Below are 19,805 nucleotides of genomic sequence, written 5' to 3'. Positions count from 1 at the left end.
CAAGACCGAGTGGTTGGATGGCAAGCTGGTTGCCTTCGGCTGGAAAGAGGGTACAGATATGTCACAGCCATGGAGAGCTTTGGGTCCAGGAAGGACAAGACCAGCAAGAAGATCACCGGTGCTGACTGTGGACGAATCTTATAAATCTGATTGTGTGTTTTTTTATCCTCACCTAAGGACATTTTTTTCCATTTTTTGTTCAGATAGAGTGGGAGGGAGAGAGAGGAAGAAAGAGAGAGAAACATCGATGTGAAAGGGACACATCGAGTGGCTGCCACCTGCACAACCAACCAGGGCCGGGGACAAACTGCAACCAAGGTACACACTCTTAGCAGGAACCGAACCCAGTCTCTCTGGACCACAGGCCGATGCTCTAACCGCTGAGCCAAACCAGCCAGGGCAAATGTGATTGTGTTTAATCTTAACTACCAGACCATTCCTTCTGTGGTTCAGGAGAGCACCCCTTTGCCCTCACCTGCTTGGAATCTATTATATCCATGCTCTTGCCGCAGTTCATTGGGTTCCATATTTTCTTTACCCCTTTCAAGTCTAGCTGGATTGCAAAGAGTTAAATTTATGATTATGAAATAAAAACTAAGTAACTGTCAAAAATATATAGTAAATGTCAAAAAAAAAAAAAATCACTTCCATTTTGTACAACCCCTGAGAGCATCCTTCTAGTTGCTAGAAGAGATGCTGCCCAATTCATGAATCATTTAATCAAGCTAACAAGTCTTCAGAGTTACTCAACTGAATTTTGTACTCTGCCCTGCCGGTGTGGCTCTGTGGTTAGAGCATCAGCCTGTGAAATGAAAGGTCGAGGGTTTAATTCCTGGTCAAGGAAATGAGTACATTTCCTTGAACCTGCAACCCTCACAAGTGGTTTGCAGGTTTGATCCCTGGCCTGGTCGGGGCAAGTGTGGGAGGCCAATTAATGTGTCTCTCTCACATAGATGATTCTCTCTCTTTTATCCTTCCCCCACTCCCTTCCACTCTCTCTGAAAAAAAAAAATCAATGGAAAAAATATCCCAGGGTGAGGACTAACCTAAATAAATAAATGAATGAATGGATGAATAGGTGCTCTGTGCACTTCATATCCATGCACTCACTGTGTGTAAATCATACTGCAATACCATGACAGCAGTGACTCAGCCCTTGGGCCACACTGCTATTTTCATGGGTCAGCAAACGCATTTATATACCGGGCACTGGCAATAGGCAGAATAAATGTCTCACACACGTGTTACAATGTCTCAAAGGCACAAAGCTATCATACTTAATAAAACACATTTATTTCAGAGTATACCTAACTGCACTGTCACTCTGTCATAACATTTTCCCATCAACAAAATAAATACTCACAGTACAACCACGATCCTACTGGGACTGAAATAATTTTTTGAAGTGATATCTCTGTCCTTTTGACTGTCTGTCTGTCTGTCTGTCTGTCTCTCTGTGTCTCTCTTACCCAGGGATGAAGTCTAAACTCAATCAAACCCAACCTGAAACCCACCCACCTTAAACTCTCCCCTCCACCGACTTCACATGTAGTCACCTCCACTGCCTCTGGATGGCCTTACTCACTGCTCCACAAACAGGCCTTTACCCTCGAAGCTTCTCGCCCTCAGTCCCTAGCTGCTCCCTTCCCTCCCTGAACCTTCGGTGGCTTTTCTTCAAGGGCAGGACTCAAGGCCCACTTCCTAGCCCACCCTGGCCCATTACCATCTTCCCCTCTTCCAAACTCCTTTGGCACTATTTACGTCCATGGCTAAATGGCTAAGTATCTAAAACAGTAGCTGGATGCCTTCTGGACAAATATTAATAATATTAGTTGACATTACTATGTTCCAGTGACTGAACAAAGTTACTCTTTGTGTTCTTTTAATCTTCACTCAATCTTCTTATACAGGGAGTACTATGCCTACAGGTCAAGGAACTGAGGCAAAGAAATTATGGAAGTTGTCTATATCTCAACTGGTAGGTGGCAAAGGCAAGATGTGAACCCAGACAACTCTTTGTTTACTTTTTCTTTGAAATAATTTTTGGTTTACAATAGAGTTGCAAAGATGGTACAGAGTTCCTGTATGGCTTTCACCCAACTTCCCCTTGCATCAACATCTTACATTACTGTGGTATACTGATCAAAACTTAAGAAATTAACATGGATACAATACTATTAACTAAACCACAGGCTTCACTCAGATTTCCCCCATTATTTTAAAACTGATTTTTAGAGAGAGAAGAAAGGAAATGGAGAGAAACATCAACGTGAGAGCGAAACATCCAGCAGCTGCCTCCTGACACCCTCTACCAGGGATGACCCGAAACCCATGCATGTGCCCTGACCACAAATCGACACAGCAACCTTCCAGAGCACAGGGTGTACGGGACAACGCCCAAACGACTGAGCCACACTGGCCGGGGCTGGATTCCCCCAATTTCTATACTCGTGTCCTTTTTTTATTTCAAGACTGCACACTTAAATTTTTTTTTTAATTTAAATCCTCACCAGAGAATTTTTTTCCCCATTTATCTTCAGATAGAGTGGGGAAGGAAGAGGGAGGGGGAGGGGGGGAGAGAGAGAAACATCAATGCGAGAGAGGCACATCGACTGCTTGCCTCCTGCATGACCCCGACCAGGGCCAGGGACGAACCACAACCGAGGTACGTGCCCTTGACCAGAATCGAACCCGCGACTCTTTGGTGCACAGGCCGATGTTATAACTGCTGAGCCAAACCAGACAGGGCATGATCCTGTCACTTTTAAAGAGTACTAGTCAGGAATCTTGTAGAATGACCTTCAATTTGAGTTTGCCTATTTTCTCGTGATTACACTGAGGACTCTGGGGAAGAACCCAGGAGATAAAGTGCTCTTCTCTATACATCCTATCACGGGGCAAGTCATATCAGCATCGCCTGTCACTGGTGACGCTGCCCTTGGCCCTGGGTGCTGCCAGGCCCTTCCACTGTTCAGCCACTGTGCTCCCCTTTCCATCTTCTGTTATTAGCAAGCCAGTCTCTAAGCCCAGCTCACACTCAAGAGAAGGAAATTAAACTCCATCTCCTGGAGAGAAGAGTTTTGAAAATACAAAGACATGGGTTGAAACCACAATAATTAATAAATATTTTAGGGAAAATGCTTGGTCTTCATTGATACATCTTCCCTTTGGTTGTTATTACTGTGGAGAGCTAATGGCAATTTTCTATTCCCCTCATTCCTTCTACATGTATTAATTGGAATTCTTCTAAGAGGAAGCGCTATCTCTTCTCCCCCACTTATGTATTTATTCAGTTACTATGTCATTAACTCAGGAATATTTATTTTATTCTTTGGTTAATAATCCAATGTTATTTATTTTGCTGTTCAAATTGTTCCAACTCTGGCCACTGAGAGCTCTTTCGGGTTGACTCCTGTGGTCTCTTGATATTCTGTCTTTTTTTATTTTCCCTGTCCCAGTCCTGGAATCAACCATTTCTCTGAGGGGTTGGCAGGGCCATTTACCATCGCTCCAATCAAGTCAGTGTCTTAGGGGAACTGACAAACGCTGTATTCCTGCGGATCCCCTACCGCGGTGTGCTTAGCATCCAGTCACTAGGCACTAACCCGCATTTGTTCTGAAAGCTGCGAGGGCTGAATGGCAACGGCCTGCTTACACACTCACCCTGCCGGGGGCAGGCGTCCTCCTCTCCGGACCGACCCTTCTGGACAGTTCCTGGTTTGAGTCAGAGTAAGTCTGCAGCAGCTCCTTCCCCTGACTTAAGTCGTGCTCTGGCACCTTCCTTAGGACCTCTATGAGGAAGCGCTACAAACACGGCCCTTTTTTATGGATGGGGAAGCAGGTGCCAGAGAAGTAAAAGCCCTTCCCAAGACCATCCACAGAGGGTGGGCCAGGGGAGGCTCTCCGTGCCCTTCCCCACAGGCAGCATGCACTCGGAAAGAGGGCAGTTCCCGGAGACTGCTTCCGGGACAAACTTTTCGTCTAACCCACTTCCTCTTCTCTCCAGAGCTCAAGCACAGAGACTGGAGCCTAAAACTAAGACTCTTAGGCTCTTGGCCAATCCCAGACTGAGGCCAAGCTGAACCCAAAGACCAAACCTAAGCTCTCAGTATAAATACTAAGTGAAGGAGAAACAGCGAGGTTAAAACAAATGTAAATACAATCAAAACAATAATAAAAAGCAGTGGGTCAGGCCCATAGGTGTCCACATGTCACAAGTCCCAGCACCTGGCAATGAGGAAACATGGTGCCAGCCTGACCCATCACAGGGTGACTCCAATGACCTCATTATGTCACCACCAAGAGAGAAGTCAGAAACGCCCTCGGCCACAGAAAGCGTTGAATAAACATGGCAATAATGGGGTCATAAAGGCTATGAAGTAATAGACACATTTTCTTCAAAGACCCAGACTGTGGTCCGAACTCACAGCTTGATTCAATCCATCAGAAAATCTTTTTCTACATGGTGATTTAACTTCTAAAGAAGGGGCTTGTGGGCAAACTGGTTTATTAGAATGACAACGACACCCCACAATTAGCCAACTGTAAAGTACCAATAGTAAGATAAAAAACAAAGAAGTTATAAGCTATCAGTTTTATAGATACCACTGGGACCTCCTCCACAGACTAAATCTTGAGTTTAGTTTCTACTAAATCATCTCATTAGTACAAAATGTACAGTTACATATGTGTTCCTCTCAGCAAACACAGATCTTTTATTATTATTATTTTTTTTTTTGAGGGGAGAGAGAGAGACAGAGAAACATTGATGTGAAAGAGACACATTGACTGGCTGCCTTCCGAATGACCCTGACCAGGGCTGGGGACAAACCGCAACCAAGGTATGTGCCCTTAACCAGAACTGAACCCACGACTCTTTGGTCCATGGGTCAACGCTCTAACCGCTGAGCCAAACCAGCCAGGATCAAACACAGATATTTTGAAATGACAGTAAAGACTCACGCAAAAGAATTAATATAAATAAAAATCACAAATATCTGCAAATTAATGAAAAGCTAAAGTGTACCTGGGCTGCCACTGTTCTGAGTTCTCTCAGATGAATGATAGATGTGACAAGAGTAAATATTGAAGAGAGAGGTAAACAGAAGTGATGGTAACTAAAGACAGTGAGTCTAACAGATCATGATGGGTAAAAAAAGACGTCTCTATTGTTTTGGTCAACAGAACATAATAGGTAAACTACAGGAATTTCTTGTTTTAAATGTTTTTATTGATTTCAGAGGAAGGGAGAGGGAGAGAGATAGAAACATCAATGAGAGGACATCAACAGGCTGTCTCCTGCATGCCCCCAACTGGGGTATGTGCTCTGACCAGGAAGAGAACCTGCGACCTCCTGCATGGGAGGATGTTCAACCAACTGAGCCACACCAGCCGAGCTACAGGTTGAGAACCACTGACTTCCACGGGGGTCGCCTAAGACCATCAGAAAACACATCTCCGATGATCTTAGGAACCCAGACAACGCTCCTCTATCAGTCCCCAGGCGGGTCCGCCCACATGCAGATACGCCCACACACTTGAGGAGCTGTGTTAAAGCGTCGCAGCATTAGGAAGGTTGAGAACCACTGCACTAAGTCCTGGATCGTTCACTTAAGAACCTTTTTGAAAGTCTGCCCTGGGTCTGCTAACAACGGCAAAGGGGCTGTTGATAAGTGAGTGACGAACAAGAAAACTACTCTCCAGCTGGGTGTTAAACATACAATTATGGAGATAACAACAGATTAAAGAGCAACGAATCTGGAATCGCTGCCAATTCGAACATCTGAGGTATTTTCATTTGTAGGTAAAAAGTAATAGAGCTATTCTATTATTGCTAAGCATATAGGACCCACAGGTGTTTTCAGGGCTACTTAGCTAGAACACTGTCTTTCCCTCCTACTTGTACCACCTGGGGGCTCAGACATCTTTCTGACAGCCACGCTCTACATATAAACCGGCCTCCAAAGCCTTGCAAATGGAAAACCTCAGTCCTGGGCAAGTCACTTACCCTCCTTCAATCTCATTGGTAAAGTGGCACTAATCCTACACCATTGGACTGTGAGGACTAAAGCACCAAACGACAGCTCCTGTCCCACGATCCCAGGTATCAACCATCATCTGAAAATCATCTTACAGACAAACGAACTGTCGTCTGGGAATGTAAAATTTGACTGTGAACCACTAATGGGGGAGGAGGAGAGGAGAGAACTGTAAGGAAACAAAGTTGATAGCAATTGTTAGAAATAACTTCAAATACAAAGGCCTCTGGTTTCCTGCCAGCTGTTTGGATGCACTTCCCTCGCACACATTGGCCATGGCTGCACATCTGGCGGTCATGTGTCCCAAACAGACCTTCAGCACTTTGAACTTGGGGGGAGGGGCTGAATTTTCTCAGGTGAAACTCATGATTGCATTAACCCACCTGAGAGGAAGATGAGCATTTTCTAGAAGAAAAGTCTGAAAGAAAACAAAAGCGGTGCTTCTCCTCTTCATGAGCTGCATGGCATTCCTCTATATCCTCTCAACTATTGTATTATTTGGCATAAGATGAAAGACATTCCCCTCACCTAACTTTCCTATATTGCAGCAGGGAAATTTCCAATGACTTAAAAAAAAAAAAAAGCCCCTAACTTTATGTAGTCCAAGTGTGCCAGGGATTTTGTGCTACATTCTTGGGTAAAAGAAGAATCCCAGTTGTATAAAAACTAGGAGCAAGGACTCTGGAGCCAGTCTACCTGGGTTCAAAACTTTAGGCAAGTTACTAGACCTCTCTGTGCCTCAGCTTCCTCATCAGTAAAATGGTAGTAATACTAGTGCCTTTCCCAAAGAGTTATGAGGCCGAAATGAGTTAATATTTGTAAAGTGCTTAGAACAGTATGTTATAAAAGCAACTGATGATTTAAAAGAAATAATTCCCTAATCAATCCTTTTGGTAAAATATTACCTGCACACATAATTGATGGTTTGCATTTGACCCAGAGACAGCGCTCCAGGTGGTCAAATGCAGTGCTGTAGGAGAACAGCTCTGAGTCTGAGATGCCTGTCTGCACCGCTGTGTGGCCCTGAGCAAGCCACTTTCACCTCTCCTAAACCTTCCGTCTTCATCTATAATCAGCAAAGGGGCTCAGCGGTTAGAGTGCTGGCCCTCAGACCGAAGGGTCTTGGATTCAATTCCCAGTCAAGGGCACATACCTGGGTTGCAGTTTGATTCCCAGCTCCCGTTGGGGTTGTGCAGGAGGCAACCAATCGATGTGTCTCTCACATCAATGTTTCTCTTTCTCTCTTTCTCCCTCTCCCTCTCTCTCTCTCTCTCTCTCTCTCTCTCCCTCTCCCTCCCTTTCCACTCTAACAACAACAATAAAAATCAATGGAAAAATATCCTCAGGTGAGGGTTAACATAAGTAAATAAATAAATATTCTTGTAAAAACCTGCAGCCCCTCTGAGATTTTAAGCTTTCACTGTAACTGAAAATAATTGTAATTAGAAGATCTGACTGTACACATGCAAAGTTAAAAGTCACAAAATGCACAAAGGGATGGATGATCATAAAAATTTTTATTTCCTTAATCCTAGTAAGGACAAGCACTTAATAATGCCTTTAAAATGTAAAAAAGTAACACTACTAACCCAATATCAGTGAATGCTCAATAGATGCTGACTGTACTATTATTAGTGGGACATACATTTGGAGCTGCCTTTCCAGTCACAGTAAAAGACCTGATTGATCTGCATGCACCACGCTGCTCCAAGTCACCACTGCTAGGGATATGCACGGTGAGCAGCCACGGCAAAGGATGGCCCATCACACGGAAGCAGGGCCACAGCCTTAGTCTTGCAAGACTCATTCACCATCCAATCCAACAGTGCTAACACCTCCTTGGCACTATGAAGGTGAAGTGTTTTAAGATACTTTTTTTTCCCTCAATAAATGAAGTTCAATATATTTCTTTTCTTAGTTTTTTCATTTTTCATCTGAACTAATGAAATGCTCTTTAAAGACTCTAAGAGACCGATGTGAAAGTGCTATGAACTCAGTGTGATGGAGCTGGATGCTGGCAAAGCCTTACAGAGGCCACGATCTCTCTGAAGTAGAACCCCGACTGTCCCAACAACTGTCAAAAAGGGAAACAAACGAGTGGTTCCATGTGCTGCTTTTATCACATTTAAACCAACTCTAGATGTAACGTTTGGAGGGCGAGTCAACGAGGGAATCTGAGCCAAGGCAGAAGGGCCCAGACCCAGTTTCACCCCCACCCCAAATACATAACCTCCCCACCAAAATGCTTTCATATATAGCTCAGCTCCAAACCAAGAGAAAATACATAGGTGTCAAAATCAGAGCTGTGAGCAGGAACTCAGAATGCAATAAATCAGAAATCAACAATAAGGAGACAGAAAATATGCCTAGTACACTTAATGAAGGACAATTCAACGGACCCTTCAATGTTTATGTAAAAAGTGTGACACCATGAAACATATTCAGAATAACAAATGAGACTGAGTAATCTAAGTAACAACTCAGACATAGAGTCGCCCCATAAAGCTGGTGGGAAAACTACAGATTTAAAGATACTTATCAAGTGGGTCTTCCACAAAATAAAAATAAAAAAATAATAAAACAAAATTTTAAAAAATAAAATAAAATGGGTCTTCCATAATTACAACCTAAGGAAATGTGGTCACTAAAGTCCCCAGAACATCTTTTTAAGGCTTTCATGGGCAGCAGGAAACAGAGAGAGAGAGAGAGAGAGAGAGAGAGAGAGAGAGAGAGAGAGAGATTGAGATTAGAAGCCAGCTGAATTTCTCTAGAGGATTAGAACACTCAATTTGCAAATGGCCAGCTGAACCAGCATGAGCTGGGGAACTCTGAGCAGAAATAGCACTCAACTGAAATACACAAACACAATATCACTTCATTACAAACCAATTCAACTGCTTTTCATGGGAATGTACAACTGACAAAGTCTAAGTGTCTCAGAGAACATTTTAAAAAGGTTATTACCATTGCACAAATATATTTAAATAAATGAGTCTATAATGATATTTACAAAAAAAAACTCAGACACCTCTGAAGACTACTAGAAAACCAATTTGATCTGAAAACTGGTAAATAAGGGGAAAGAATCAAGCATTTAATTCTTATTTCCTACACAAACTGTACCTCAGGATAAACCAGGTCATTCATAATAGGTTTCTCTACAAACTTTCTTTCTAAAAAGTATTCCCGTTAATAAGGGAAGAAGGTAAAAGAGAAATCAAAATACTGCTATTTTGCAAACTCTTAGTTAAATCATGGATCTAGGCACTGATGGTCAATGGCCACCACCATCACAAAAAGGACTAACCTGAAGGAAGAAATCCTGCCAAAAAGTCTGAACCAGAGTCAGGCCAAGTCCCTGGATCTGATTTTCAGCTTACAGGAAATACAGGGGACAGGGGAACATGCCGAAGGATACCGCAGAGATACAATCAGCAAAACCCAGACTGTGGGGAATGGGGCAAATTACCTCTTTCTTCAACAAATAAACTGGAAAGAAAAAAATGAAAACTACAGATTTAAAGATACTTATCAAGTGAATGGAATGTGTGGGCCTTGTCTGGACACAGATTTGAACAAATGAATTGTGAAATATAAATTATTTTAGACAATATGGAAAGCATGAACCCTGACTGACTAAACATTTGATGATTTTAAAGAACTGCCATTTTTGCCCTGGCTGGTTTGGCTCAGCAGTTAGAGCCTCAGCCCTCGGATCAGAGTCCTAGGTTCTATCCTGGCCAAGGGCACGAACCACAGTTGCGGTTAATCCCCATCCTTGGCCCCAGTTGGGGTCGTGCAGGAGACAACCAATTAATGGGTCTCTCACATAGATGTTTCTCTCACTCCCTCCCACTCTATCTGAAGATAAATGGAAAAAGATCCTTGAGTGAAGATTAAAATAAAAAAAAGAACTGCCATTTTTTAGGTGTGAATAATGTTATGGTAAATATTTTTTAAAGTGTCCTTACCTTTCACAGATATTTCCTTATATAATATGGTAAGATATTCTTCAAAATAATTGAGTTGTATGTGTGTGTGTGTGTGGGGGGGGTGATTAAAAAACAACAACAACGAAACAGAATTGGCCTTAAGCTGGAAATTGTTTTACAGGCATATAAGGTATGTGGGGGTTCATTATTTTATTCTCTTGCCTTCTGTATGTTTGCAATTTCCCACAATGAAACTAGACCTACAAAAGAAACTGGGTTTTGTCCTTTTCTGCTTGGAGCACACTGCTCCATACATCTGTGTGACTAATGGCCCTCTTGGCAACATTTTACCTCTGAAGAGACCCAAGAGGCCCCAACTTGACCATTAAAAATCCCGTGTCTGCACAAAAGTAACTTTCTAAATATAAGTAGCATTTAGCAGCCGTAGATCAGTACATTACTTTCCAATCAAAAAGACCCAGGAGAGGTAAGGGGCCTTAGAATTTATTATAAGAGCCCTGGAATTCAACTGCACATATGTTGATTTGCAACGGTTGAATGCTCAAATTACATCTACTGTCCTACTGTGTATAAAAAATGTTATAAGCCCTGCAGGTGTGGCTCAGCAGTTGAGCGTCGACCCCTGCACCAAGGGTCGCCAGTTCGATTCCTGGTCAGGGCACATGCCCCAGTGGGGGGCATGCCGGAGGGGGCCAATAGATGTTCTCTCATCGATGTTTCTCTCTCTCTCCCCCCTCCCTTCTTCTCTCTCTAAAATCAATAAAGAAAATAAATTAAAAATAAAATAAAAAATGTTACAAGAATGAGCGTGCACAAAAACTACCTACAAAAATGCTGTTCTAACAGCAAAGTATTAAAAAAACAAATTCTTGTATAATGGGCGGGGGGGGGGGTTACAGTTCATACACACTGTGGAATACCACTTACCCATTTAAAATAAGGTTGAGGAGAAGAGGAAATAATAGAAAAGTGTTCACAATATATGAAGTGTAAATTTGAGATCACGTATGTACAGAACAATGTCATTTCTATTTTTCTTAAGAAAAAAACCAAAGTATGTACACCAAAATTACATCAGTTAATTTCTCTAGGTGGTGAAATTATAGATGATTTTATTTCCCTCTTTGTGTTTTACATGTCTAGCAATTTTTCTATAATAAAGGCAGAGGTCCATATTCCTTTACCTACAATTCAGAAATCCAAAAAGCGTTTTCCAGCGGGGAACTCACTGCGGCACAGAACCCGACCTAAACTGACACGGAGCTGCTGCATACTCACCTGTTTACTGTGAATATTCACAGATCTCACTGCAGAAACAGGTTTCAGTGATGCCCAAATCCCACCAGGAACTCAATACTACCCTCCAACAACCCAAAGATTCTGGATTGTCAACCCACAGGTTTCAGACAAGAAATTGTGGATCTGTATCAGTTTGTAACTTTGCCACCATTATTATTTTTAGGCTTTTAAAAAAATAGGACTCGTATTTGAAAAGGTCGGGATACCCTGCTATCAATTATTATACATATTTAAATTGCAACATCAATAAAAATATGTCCTTAACAAACAGGATTATCATCCAGAACCATCAAAGCTGGCCAACGTTATCATATACATTTTAGCTCATGTGATGCTGCTTCAGAAAGCAGGTACTATCCCAGACTATACAAATGAAGACACGGATGCTCAGAGAGGTTATGTAACTTGCTTAAGTCACAGGCAGAGTTGGGATATTTATTACCTGGCTCTTAGTGGCTAGGCTAAGTAAGCAAGCTGGGGCAGTTCTGCTTCCTGGATCATCACCATTTTTAATAGTGGTAATAACATCACAAGGAAAGCAGAGACAACTGACTTTTGTTTTAAAAACTCTTTTTTGATTTGTAAACTAAACAAACTTGATCTACAAATTACTGAGAAAGGATAAATATGAAGCCATACCATATAATTTCTAGTATTACTACCATTAACTCTGACCACACCAAAGTTATTTGAAGATGTTCTACGAATGTAATGATATAATTTTCTGTACCACAGAAAATCTCCCAGTAAGCTTTTGGAAATCAGCGTGCGGCAAATTTCTGAGGGCTCTCCAGTAAAACCAAGTTCCCGCCCACAGAAGAGCCTGACGTTTCCAAGAACAAACTCTCCACTATCCACTTTTGGGGTTTCCTTGGTGTTTTTGGACTATAAAACCCAGTAATTTACTCTCCCTGCTGAAGACTAAGGCAGAAATAGCCTTGACTTCCTTTTTGCAAACCGAAATTCACAGCTGTATGGGGTGAACAAACCAAGGGGGAAGGAGGGGAAAATCCTTCTGAAGGGATTTTTCTGGCCAAGGATGCAACTTTCACTGGGACCATAACCTCCCAGGACAAGTGAACATGCTGAAGTTGGCTGGATACAAATCACATTCTTCAAACCACAAAACTGTTTCACTGTTTCCTGTCTCTAATTTTTGTAACTAAAGACAGTAAAAACTGAACTTCAAATGCAGAATACAGAAAAAGGGTCCTCTCTGTCTTATCAAACATCTGCTAAATTATCTTTTACTATAAGTAGATCCCTTACTCAGTTTAGATTAGGCACTTTCTAGATTTTTAGATATAAAGTAACCACATGAAGTCATTTCCAGGCATGCGATCTTGTCTTTTTATTTTTTTAACAAGGAAACTACATTCTGCTCTAGAGAAAGCAAAAGTGCACCACAATTCCCAAGTAAATGACAAGGCTGCCATCCTGACCAAATCATACTTAAAAGAAGTATTCTAAGAAGCTCTTTAAAAGCCAATTCAATGAATGAAGGAAGTTTAGTGGAAGATCCAGAAAACTGCTGCCATAATGGGTATCTGGGTTTTGCTCTGTCGATTTTGTTTGCATTCTTTCAGACAAGTCCCTGAGTGCCTGCTTCCAGCACCTCCCACTCTACAATCCTTACATGGTCCGTGTTGCCCTCTTCCTTAGGATACTAAAATCATTTTGTTCAAAATAGGCACATTCAAAAGAAATCCGCCATGGTAGGAGGGCGAAAGAAAAGGGTCAGCCTGAAAAAGTTATCATGTTGTTATAATTTCCGAACTACAGATTCCTTCTGGGGGTGGATAAAGGACCCTTTCAATAGAGTACTGATGCCAACCACTCTTATTTTTTTAAGTCTAAATTCTTTAAATAAATATTAGGGACCTTTCTTTAAAAACAATGAATAACTTGTCATATCTTCTGACATCTGAGAGAACCTGTTATTGTCCCTAAAACAGAGTCCATTTTTCAAAACTTTTCATTCTTCATTTCTTATTTCAGAACCTTTCATATCTTTGGGAAACTCGTGGCTGTTTTTGGAGTCTTCCCTGCCCTCCCCCCACCCCAAATGGTGGAGTAGAAACAAGTTTATAGCTACAATGAATGTAAATGTAAATAAATGCCTATAAACTTTCAGCTTTCTCCAGCAAGTTTCCTTGGCTGCTGCTTATTCACTCTTCTCATGCCTGAGAAAGCAAGTGCAGAATTCTTCTAAACTATGACACAATCTGCTCCTCAATTACAGCCTTTGCTTTAGTTCTCTGAGCTTCTGAACCTCGAGTGATTTCACTTTACATCATTCACATACATTCACTTTCACATACGTCAGTATGTAGCTCATAATTCAATTGATAGTTTTAAGTTAATATATAATGTTTTCTTTTAACATTTCCTTTTCTCAGATCTTTTTGCCCTTTAGTTGATAGAATTCACCTTTAACCCCAATCTTAATGAATTCTCATACAGAAATTGCTTTCCTGGAAATCAGTAGTTTCACTATAACCATAACTCTCCATCGCATGAGAATCTGAGTGCCTGCTATGGCCCAGGGCTGAAAAACACCTGAGATAAAAGAAGTCTGGCGAGTTGCACTTCCGCCTTTCTGGCTCGGTGCGTGTGGCCAGCAAGAATGGGCCCTTAGGAAAGGGCAGAAAGGAGTAGAAAGAAGCCATCCTCTAAGGAAGACTGGTGTGAAGTGAAAACACCAGCTACGTCAATATAAGAAATGTCGGAAAACACTAGTCACGAATCTGAGGAACCAAAATCGCACCCGGTGGTCTCAAGGGTTGTGTTTTTGAAGTGAGCCTAGCTGACCTGCAGAATGATTAAACTGCAGTTAGAAAATTCAAGCTGATTACTGAGGATGTTCAGAGCAAAGATTGCCTGACTAATTTCCATGGCATGAATCTTACCCATGACAAGATGTCATGGTCAAAACATGGCAGACCATGACTGAAGCTCATATTGATGTCAAAACTACTGATGGTGCCCTGGCTGGTTTGGCTTAGCAGTTAGAACGTCGGCCTGTGGTCCCGAGAGGCCTGGGTTCGGTTCCCACTAAGGGGCATGTACCTTCGTTGTGGTTTGTCCCCGGCCCTGGTTGGGTCGTGCGGGTGGCAGCCACTCAATGTGTCCCTTTCACGTCAATATATCTCCCTCTCTCTCCCTCCTACTCTATCTGAACAAAAAAATGGAAAGATGTCCTCGGGTAAGGATTAAAAATATATATATATACTAATGATGGTTATTTGCTTCTAAGTGGTCAATAAGTTTATTCCAGATAGCATTGGAAAAGACATTGAAAGGCTTGCCAATCGATTTATCCGTTCCATGATGTCTTTGTTAGAAAAATCAAAATGCTGAAGAAGCCCAAGCTTGAATTGGGAAAACCCATGGAGCCTCACGGTGAGGACAGCAGTTCTGGAAAAGCTACTGGGGCTGAGACAGGTGCTAAAGTTCAATGAGCAGCCCTGGCCAGTTTGGCTCAGCGGTTGGAGCGTCGGCCTGCGGTCCGGAGAGACCCGGGTTTAGTTCCCGCTAAGGGCACGTACTTCGGTTGCAGTTTGTCCCCGGCCCTGGTTGGTCGTGAGGGTGGCAGCCACTCGATGTGTCCCTTCACGTCGATGTTTCTCTCTCTCTCTCCCTTCCTCTCTCTCCCTCCCACTCTATCTGTACAAAAAATGGAAAAATATCCTCGGGTGAGGATAAAAAAAAAAAAATTCAATGAGCAGATGCATATGAACCCCAGTCCAAGAACCTGTTTAAAATTCAGACGTAATGTGACTAAAAATACTATATGTGTGAGAAAAGAAAGTTTAACACAATGCCTGTCCAAGCTACAGACTAAAGGCATGCATGCATTCAACAGTTGGGAAATGACATATATATAAAGTAAAATCCAAGCTCTCCAGAATCTCGTAGGGCTAGACATTTTAGATAGCTATGCTTTCTAGATAAGCTACTGCTTGTCCTTTCAAATAACAAAAATTTTATCTGAATCATTTTGAATAGAAAACGAAAATGTTTTTCCTACTTTCATTAACAAGCTATAGTGAACATAATTTAATTTTTATTTGATGGCTAAGATTAGTAATAAACAGAAATTATAGCAGTAAGCTATAGTTTGATGATGCTTAGGGCCTCACCAGATGTATAGGGCTATATACATCTATGTTAATAGACTCAAAATACTGGGGGGAGGAGGGGGATCCTAGATTTTAAAAGCTCTTTCTGTTTCTTTGTCAATCATACAGACATATCATACTACCATAAACGCTGTAAGGAAACAGACCATGTACTGAGAGAGGATTAATTTTTTTTATTCAAATTATAAGAAAGATTATTTAGAAAGTTAGAGGTAGAAGTGAGCCAGCTGGGCGGTGTAGACTCAGGAAACAAGTTACAGCAGCAGCAGAAGGACCCTTGGAGCTTAGGAGAGAGAAAGGCAAAGGTAAGGTGCCTGGAGGGGAGAGGAGGGGGAAGGGAGAGGCGCGGGTGGGACTGACTGGTTTTGATCGAGTACCTATTATATACCGTGTTTGAGAGAAAACTTTGCAGGACGTCTAGCAATCGGCCTGGCACAAGTAGATGATGGGTAAACATTGGACAAGTGAATGGCATTAATGTGCCTGCCTGAGCAGGTCCACTCCCTTATTTACTGTTTCTAATCTGCCAAAGTTTGGAAAACAAGTACCCAAATGTGAAAGAACACCATTTAAATGTCTGGCATGGTACTTTGCACAAAGCAGGTGCAGCACGGCGAAACTGTATGTGCTGAACGGCACTGAGGATGGCTAACAGTGAGCACTCACAAGGTGCCGGGAATTGTGGTAAGTTTCTTACATGCATTACCTAAGACAGTCCCTATAAGGCAGATAGTATTATCCCCATTTTATATGCAGATACTGAGGTTCAAAGTGGCCGAGTACTCTGTACAGGGTCAGCGGCAGCAGCGGGACGTGAATCCAGCAGTCTGACTCCAGAACAAGTGGCCTTAAGCACAATATTACACTGCCTCTGCACGCACAGGAGGTAAGCGAAGGTCGGAAGGACATGAAGTTTATTGCAACTTTTTTTTTTTTTAATCTCGAAGACTTCTTTGCTGACTTTCTGACTCTCATGTATGTTCTCAATGGTGAGGATTACTATACATAAACATTATACTAACAGACCAAAGCAATAAACTGAAAGTTGGGCAAGCAAAGTATCAGTCGGCAAGCTACTGTACACTACAGATGATGGGTCCCAAAGAAGTAGAAGCTTGAGAGATCAGTGTGTATTAGGGTCATCGGGGAAGGCTTTAAGAAGTTAAGACCTAAGCCCAAGCAGTGTAAGAGAAAAGGGATAGGGTGAGAGAGGGGACATCGTGTAGCTTAAGAAATAAGCACAAAGCTTTTGTGGAATAGTGGGGGGCATCATAAATAGATGACCAGAGGTATACACGAATAAACAAATGAAAAGACAAACACACATGTGGTCTGGAACATTTATATGCACTGCAGCTGTAAGCTCCTATTCCCGCTGGCTTTACTTGGTCACTCAAACAGCTGGACAAACGTAGGTTACAGTTGCATTACCAGTCAGGGTAGGATATGGAAGTTAGTGCAAAGACTAAGTCTGAAACTATGATTTCACTGCTCTTATTAAATACGCAGGGTCCCTGAAGTGGGGAGTGTAGGCAGGGTGGAACCACCCTCTACTATTTCCAAATCTCAAAAGACAGGACATGCTGACCTAGAGCTTATTTAAACACAAGAGTCCCATTTGCTCAGAAATCTTTCACTAGGTTGAACCAGAGTCACCTCTAATTAATGACACACCTAGTATAACAAGTGCCTGCAGATCCTCCTTGCCCCTAGGGGTCACAGGGATGAGAGGCTGGCTCTTAGGCTATCTACCATCTCTACAACAGACACAGGAGCAAGTTGGGAGTCAGCTCTCTTGCGCAGGGAATGGAGACACCACCGTCCACACTTCATGACAAACTGGACATATTATATTAGCATGAGGCCCAAAGTAAAAGCATTGTGCTCAACAAAGATTTCCTAGTCTTGCTTAACTACACGGCACCTAAAATCCTCAGCCAAGTTTCAACAGTCTCTGAGTGAGAGCACTAAAAGTAACTTGACCTGTACTTGAAGGCAGGAGATGTGTGAAAATTTCTCACTTCAGCAGGATATACTGGGGGTTAAGGTATCTCTGGCAAACCTCCAAATGCCACATCATTCAGCTCATTAGAAACAGGCATCTCCGAACTTGTGTAGTCTTTCACTTTTCAGACATCAGAAGTACAGAAATATCAAAGTAATCCAGGTTAGATTCAAAACCCAATTCACTCATTCAAAGTACATTTATTCAACACCTGTGAGTTGTCAGGCACTGATCTAGGGGCTCAGAATATAAACATGAGAAGACTAAGTCACTCTGAAAGATGGAAGTGTACCCATCCATTATTATTACCACTCAAGGCTCTAGGAAGGAAATTCTTCTAGTGTCTAACACCAAATAAGTCTCCTTTCCCACTCCTGTGCTTCTCATCATGGTGTGCCCACCTGGAATATTGTACTTCTTCACCTAACCAAATCCTACTTCTTTCAAAGCCAGCTGAAGTGCCCCTCCTCCTGGAAGCCCTGATGTCCCTCATCCCAAAGTGACACCTCATTTCTCTCTAAACTACTAACAATTATGGTGAGTACCACCATCCATTTATTTAGAAATTTATCATCCTCTGCTACTTTTATTTATTCAACAAATCCTGAGTACCAATTGTGTGACGACATTCTTCTAGGGGCTGGAGAAACTGCAGCAAACAATACTGGTGTTTGCATCCCCAAAGAACCCTAAGGAGAGTTCTTCTCTTATACTACTTTTAAAATCTTCCTGTAGAGAGCTGAGTTCCTACTTGGTGCTTAATACTCAACAATTTATTAAAGCCTGGGGCTCCCTTGGTCCAAGCTCACCCAAACTGAAGTTACAGAAACTAATGGGGAACAGAAGCAAACCAGGCCATTTCTAAATGAACTTCCACTTCTTAAAAACCTCAAAAGAACAAGGAAGGAAAAGAAAACAGGCTATGAAAGTGCTGCTGAACCAACACATTTTACTCACATTGACAATCCCTCCCTCCAAACCATGAAAAGTGATCTTTTTTCTTCTCATTCTTTACAGCTCAGGGTCGAGTGTTTATTTTAAGAACATCTTGGAGAAGTATGGAGCACCCTCAGTTTCCTAAACAAGTCTTTCTAAAGCTTTATTCTTGATGAATAAACCTCATGGTGAATCCTGCATATGCCACTTAACAGGCTGTCTAATCCAATGAGGTTCACAAGAAACTAGAAGTTGAGCTTCAAGCACAAGAGGGTTCAAAGAACTCTGTGAAGGTGATAAGTCCAGAGGCAATTTTAATATAAATAACAAAAGCCAGGTCCTGCAGAACCCAGTGGAAGATTCCAAGTTCCCAAAAGAAGGGAATTAAGAGACTTTCCTCCAGGGGCGCCGCGAGATTCTGCAAGGAGTGGCAGACTCTGCAGGAGCTGTGGGAGATTTAAAAACATATATTTTTTGCTCTAAAGAGGCTTATTAGATACAACAGCTGGCACCCTATAGCGGGCGAGGGTGAAGCCGGGCTGTGCCATGCGGCAGAGGCTGCCACCTGGGCACTCCCACCATTCTTCGTAGCCAGGTCAGGAGGTGAGACCAGGAGAGCCCGGCGCCTTTGGGACCCGCACCGGCGTTCCTTGTCCCGCGGGCCGCCTGCCCTCGCCTCGGGGCACCCTGAAAACCCACCCCGCCCGGGTCTCAGGAGCCTCAATCTCTCTAGGGACCCACGAGACTAGTCCCCAGGCGGCTGCCGGCGCCGGTGCGTTACCTACCTGAGCAGACTGGAGAGAGGATGGCTCGAAGAGCCGAGGCCGCCGCCGCTGCCGCCGCCGCTGCCTCCGGAGCCGCTACCGCCGCCGCCGCCCCCGAAGCCGGAGGAAAGCCGCTTCCCGGAGAGCAGCTTCTCCACGGCCGGGAGGTGCCCGGTGCGGGCCGCCTCCAGCAGCTCCTGCTCCTTCCCCATCCCCAGGGCCGCCGCCCCCTGGACCCCCTTCCCGGGGCTGCAGCTGAGCCTGCTCGGGCTCCCAAACTTTCCGTCTCCGGGCAACGCACCCCCCAAAACCGGCCGGGGACACCACCCCCCTCCCCCCCGCCTTTCCCCCCACCAGCGCGTCACTTCCGGGATCCGGCGTCACGCGTCACCGCGCCCCCGCGTCCCACCCCTTGCCCACCTAGCTGGGCGGGGCTCGGCGGGCGCGCAGGTGGATGCGGTCTGCGCCCAGTGGTCCTGGCTGTGCCAAGCTAGGTCTCCAGGGGCAAGAGGAAAACGCCGTGTGGGCGCCCGCTGCACAGGTGCAAGGGAACAAACGCGGCCCACCTGTATCCGCCTCCCGACGTGCGCTCCTTCCAAAGGTTTGGGAGCCCCAGAACAGTAAATACGGTAACTCATCCAGGCAGGGTAGAAACAAAGAGAGAACTG

At 43.4% G+C, this 19,805-nt stretch overlaps 1 protein-coding gene across 3 annotated transcripts in view; it reads right to left on the bottom strand.

Moving 5' to 3' along the window:
- ANKS1A (ankyrin repeat and sterile alpha motif domain containing 1A) overlaps positions 1-19,445 on the bottom strand; it is a 188,399-nt gene extending 168,954 nt beyond the window's left edge. For all 3 annotated transcript variants that reach the window (XM_036248247.1, XM_036248246.1, XM_036248248.1), the window contains exon 1: positions 19,159-19,445. In XM_036248247.1, coding sequence (XP_036104140.1) covers positions 19,159-19,349 — 191 coding nt within the window. In that variant the 5' untranslated portion in view covers positions 19,350-19,445. The remainder of the gene's footprint in view (positions 1-19,158) is intronic.
- Between the last annotated feature and the right edge of the window lie 360 nt (positions 19,446-19,805).

The sequence above is a fragment of the Molossus molossus genome, unplaced genomic scaffold, assembly GCF_014108415.1.
Source record: "Molossus molossus isolate mMolMol1 unplaced genomic scaffold, mMolMol1.p scaffold_m16_p_8, whole genome shotgun sequence".
In the NCBI taxonomy this organism is placed as follows: domain Eukaryota; kingdom Metazoa; phylum Chordata; class Mammalia; order Chiroptera; family Molossidae; genus Molossus; species Molossus molossus.
The sequence above is the reverse complement of the archived record's forward strand: the minus strand, read 5'-3'. Positions and strand labels throughout refer to the sequence as shown.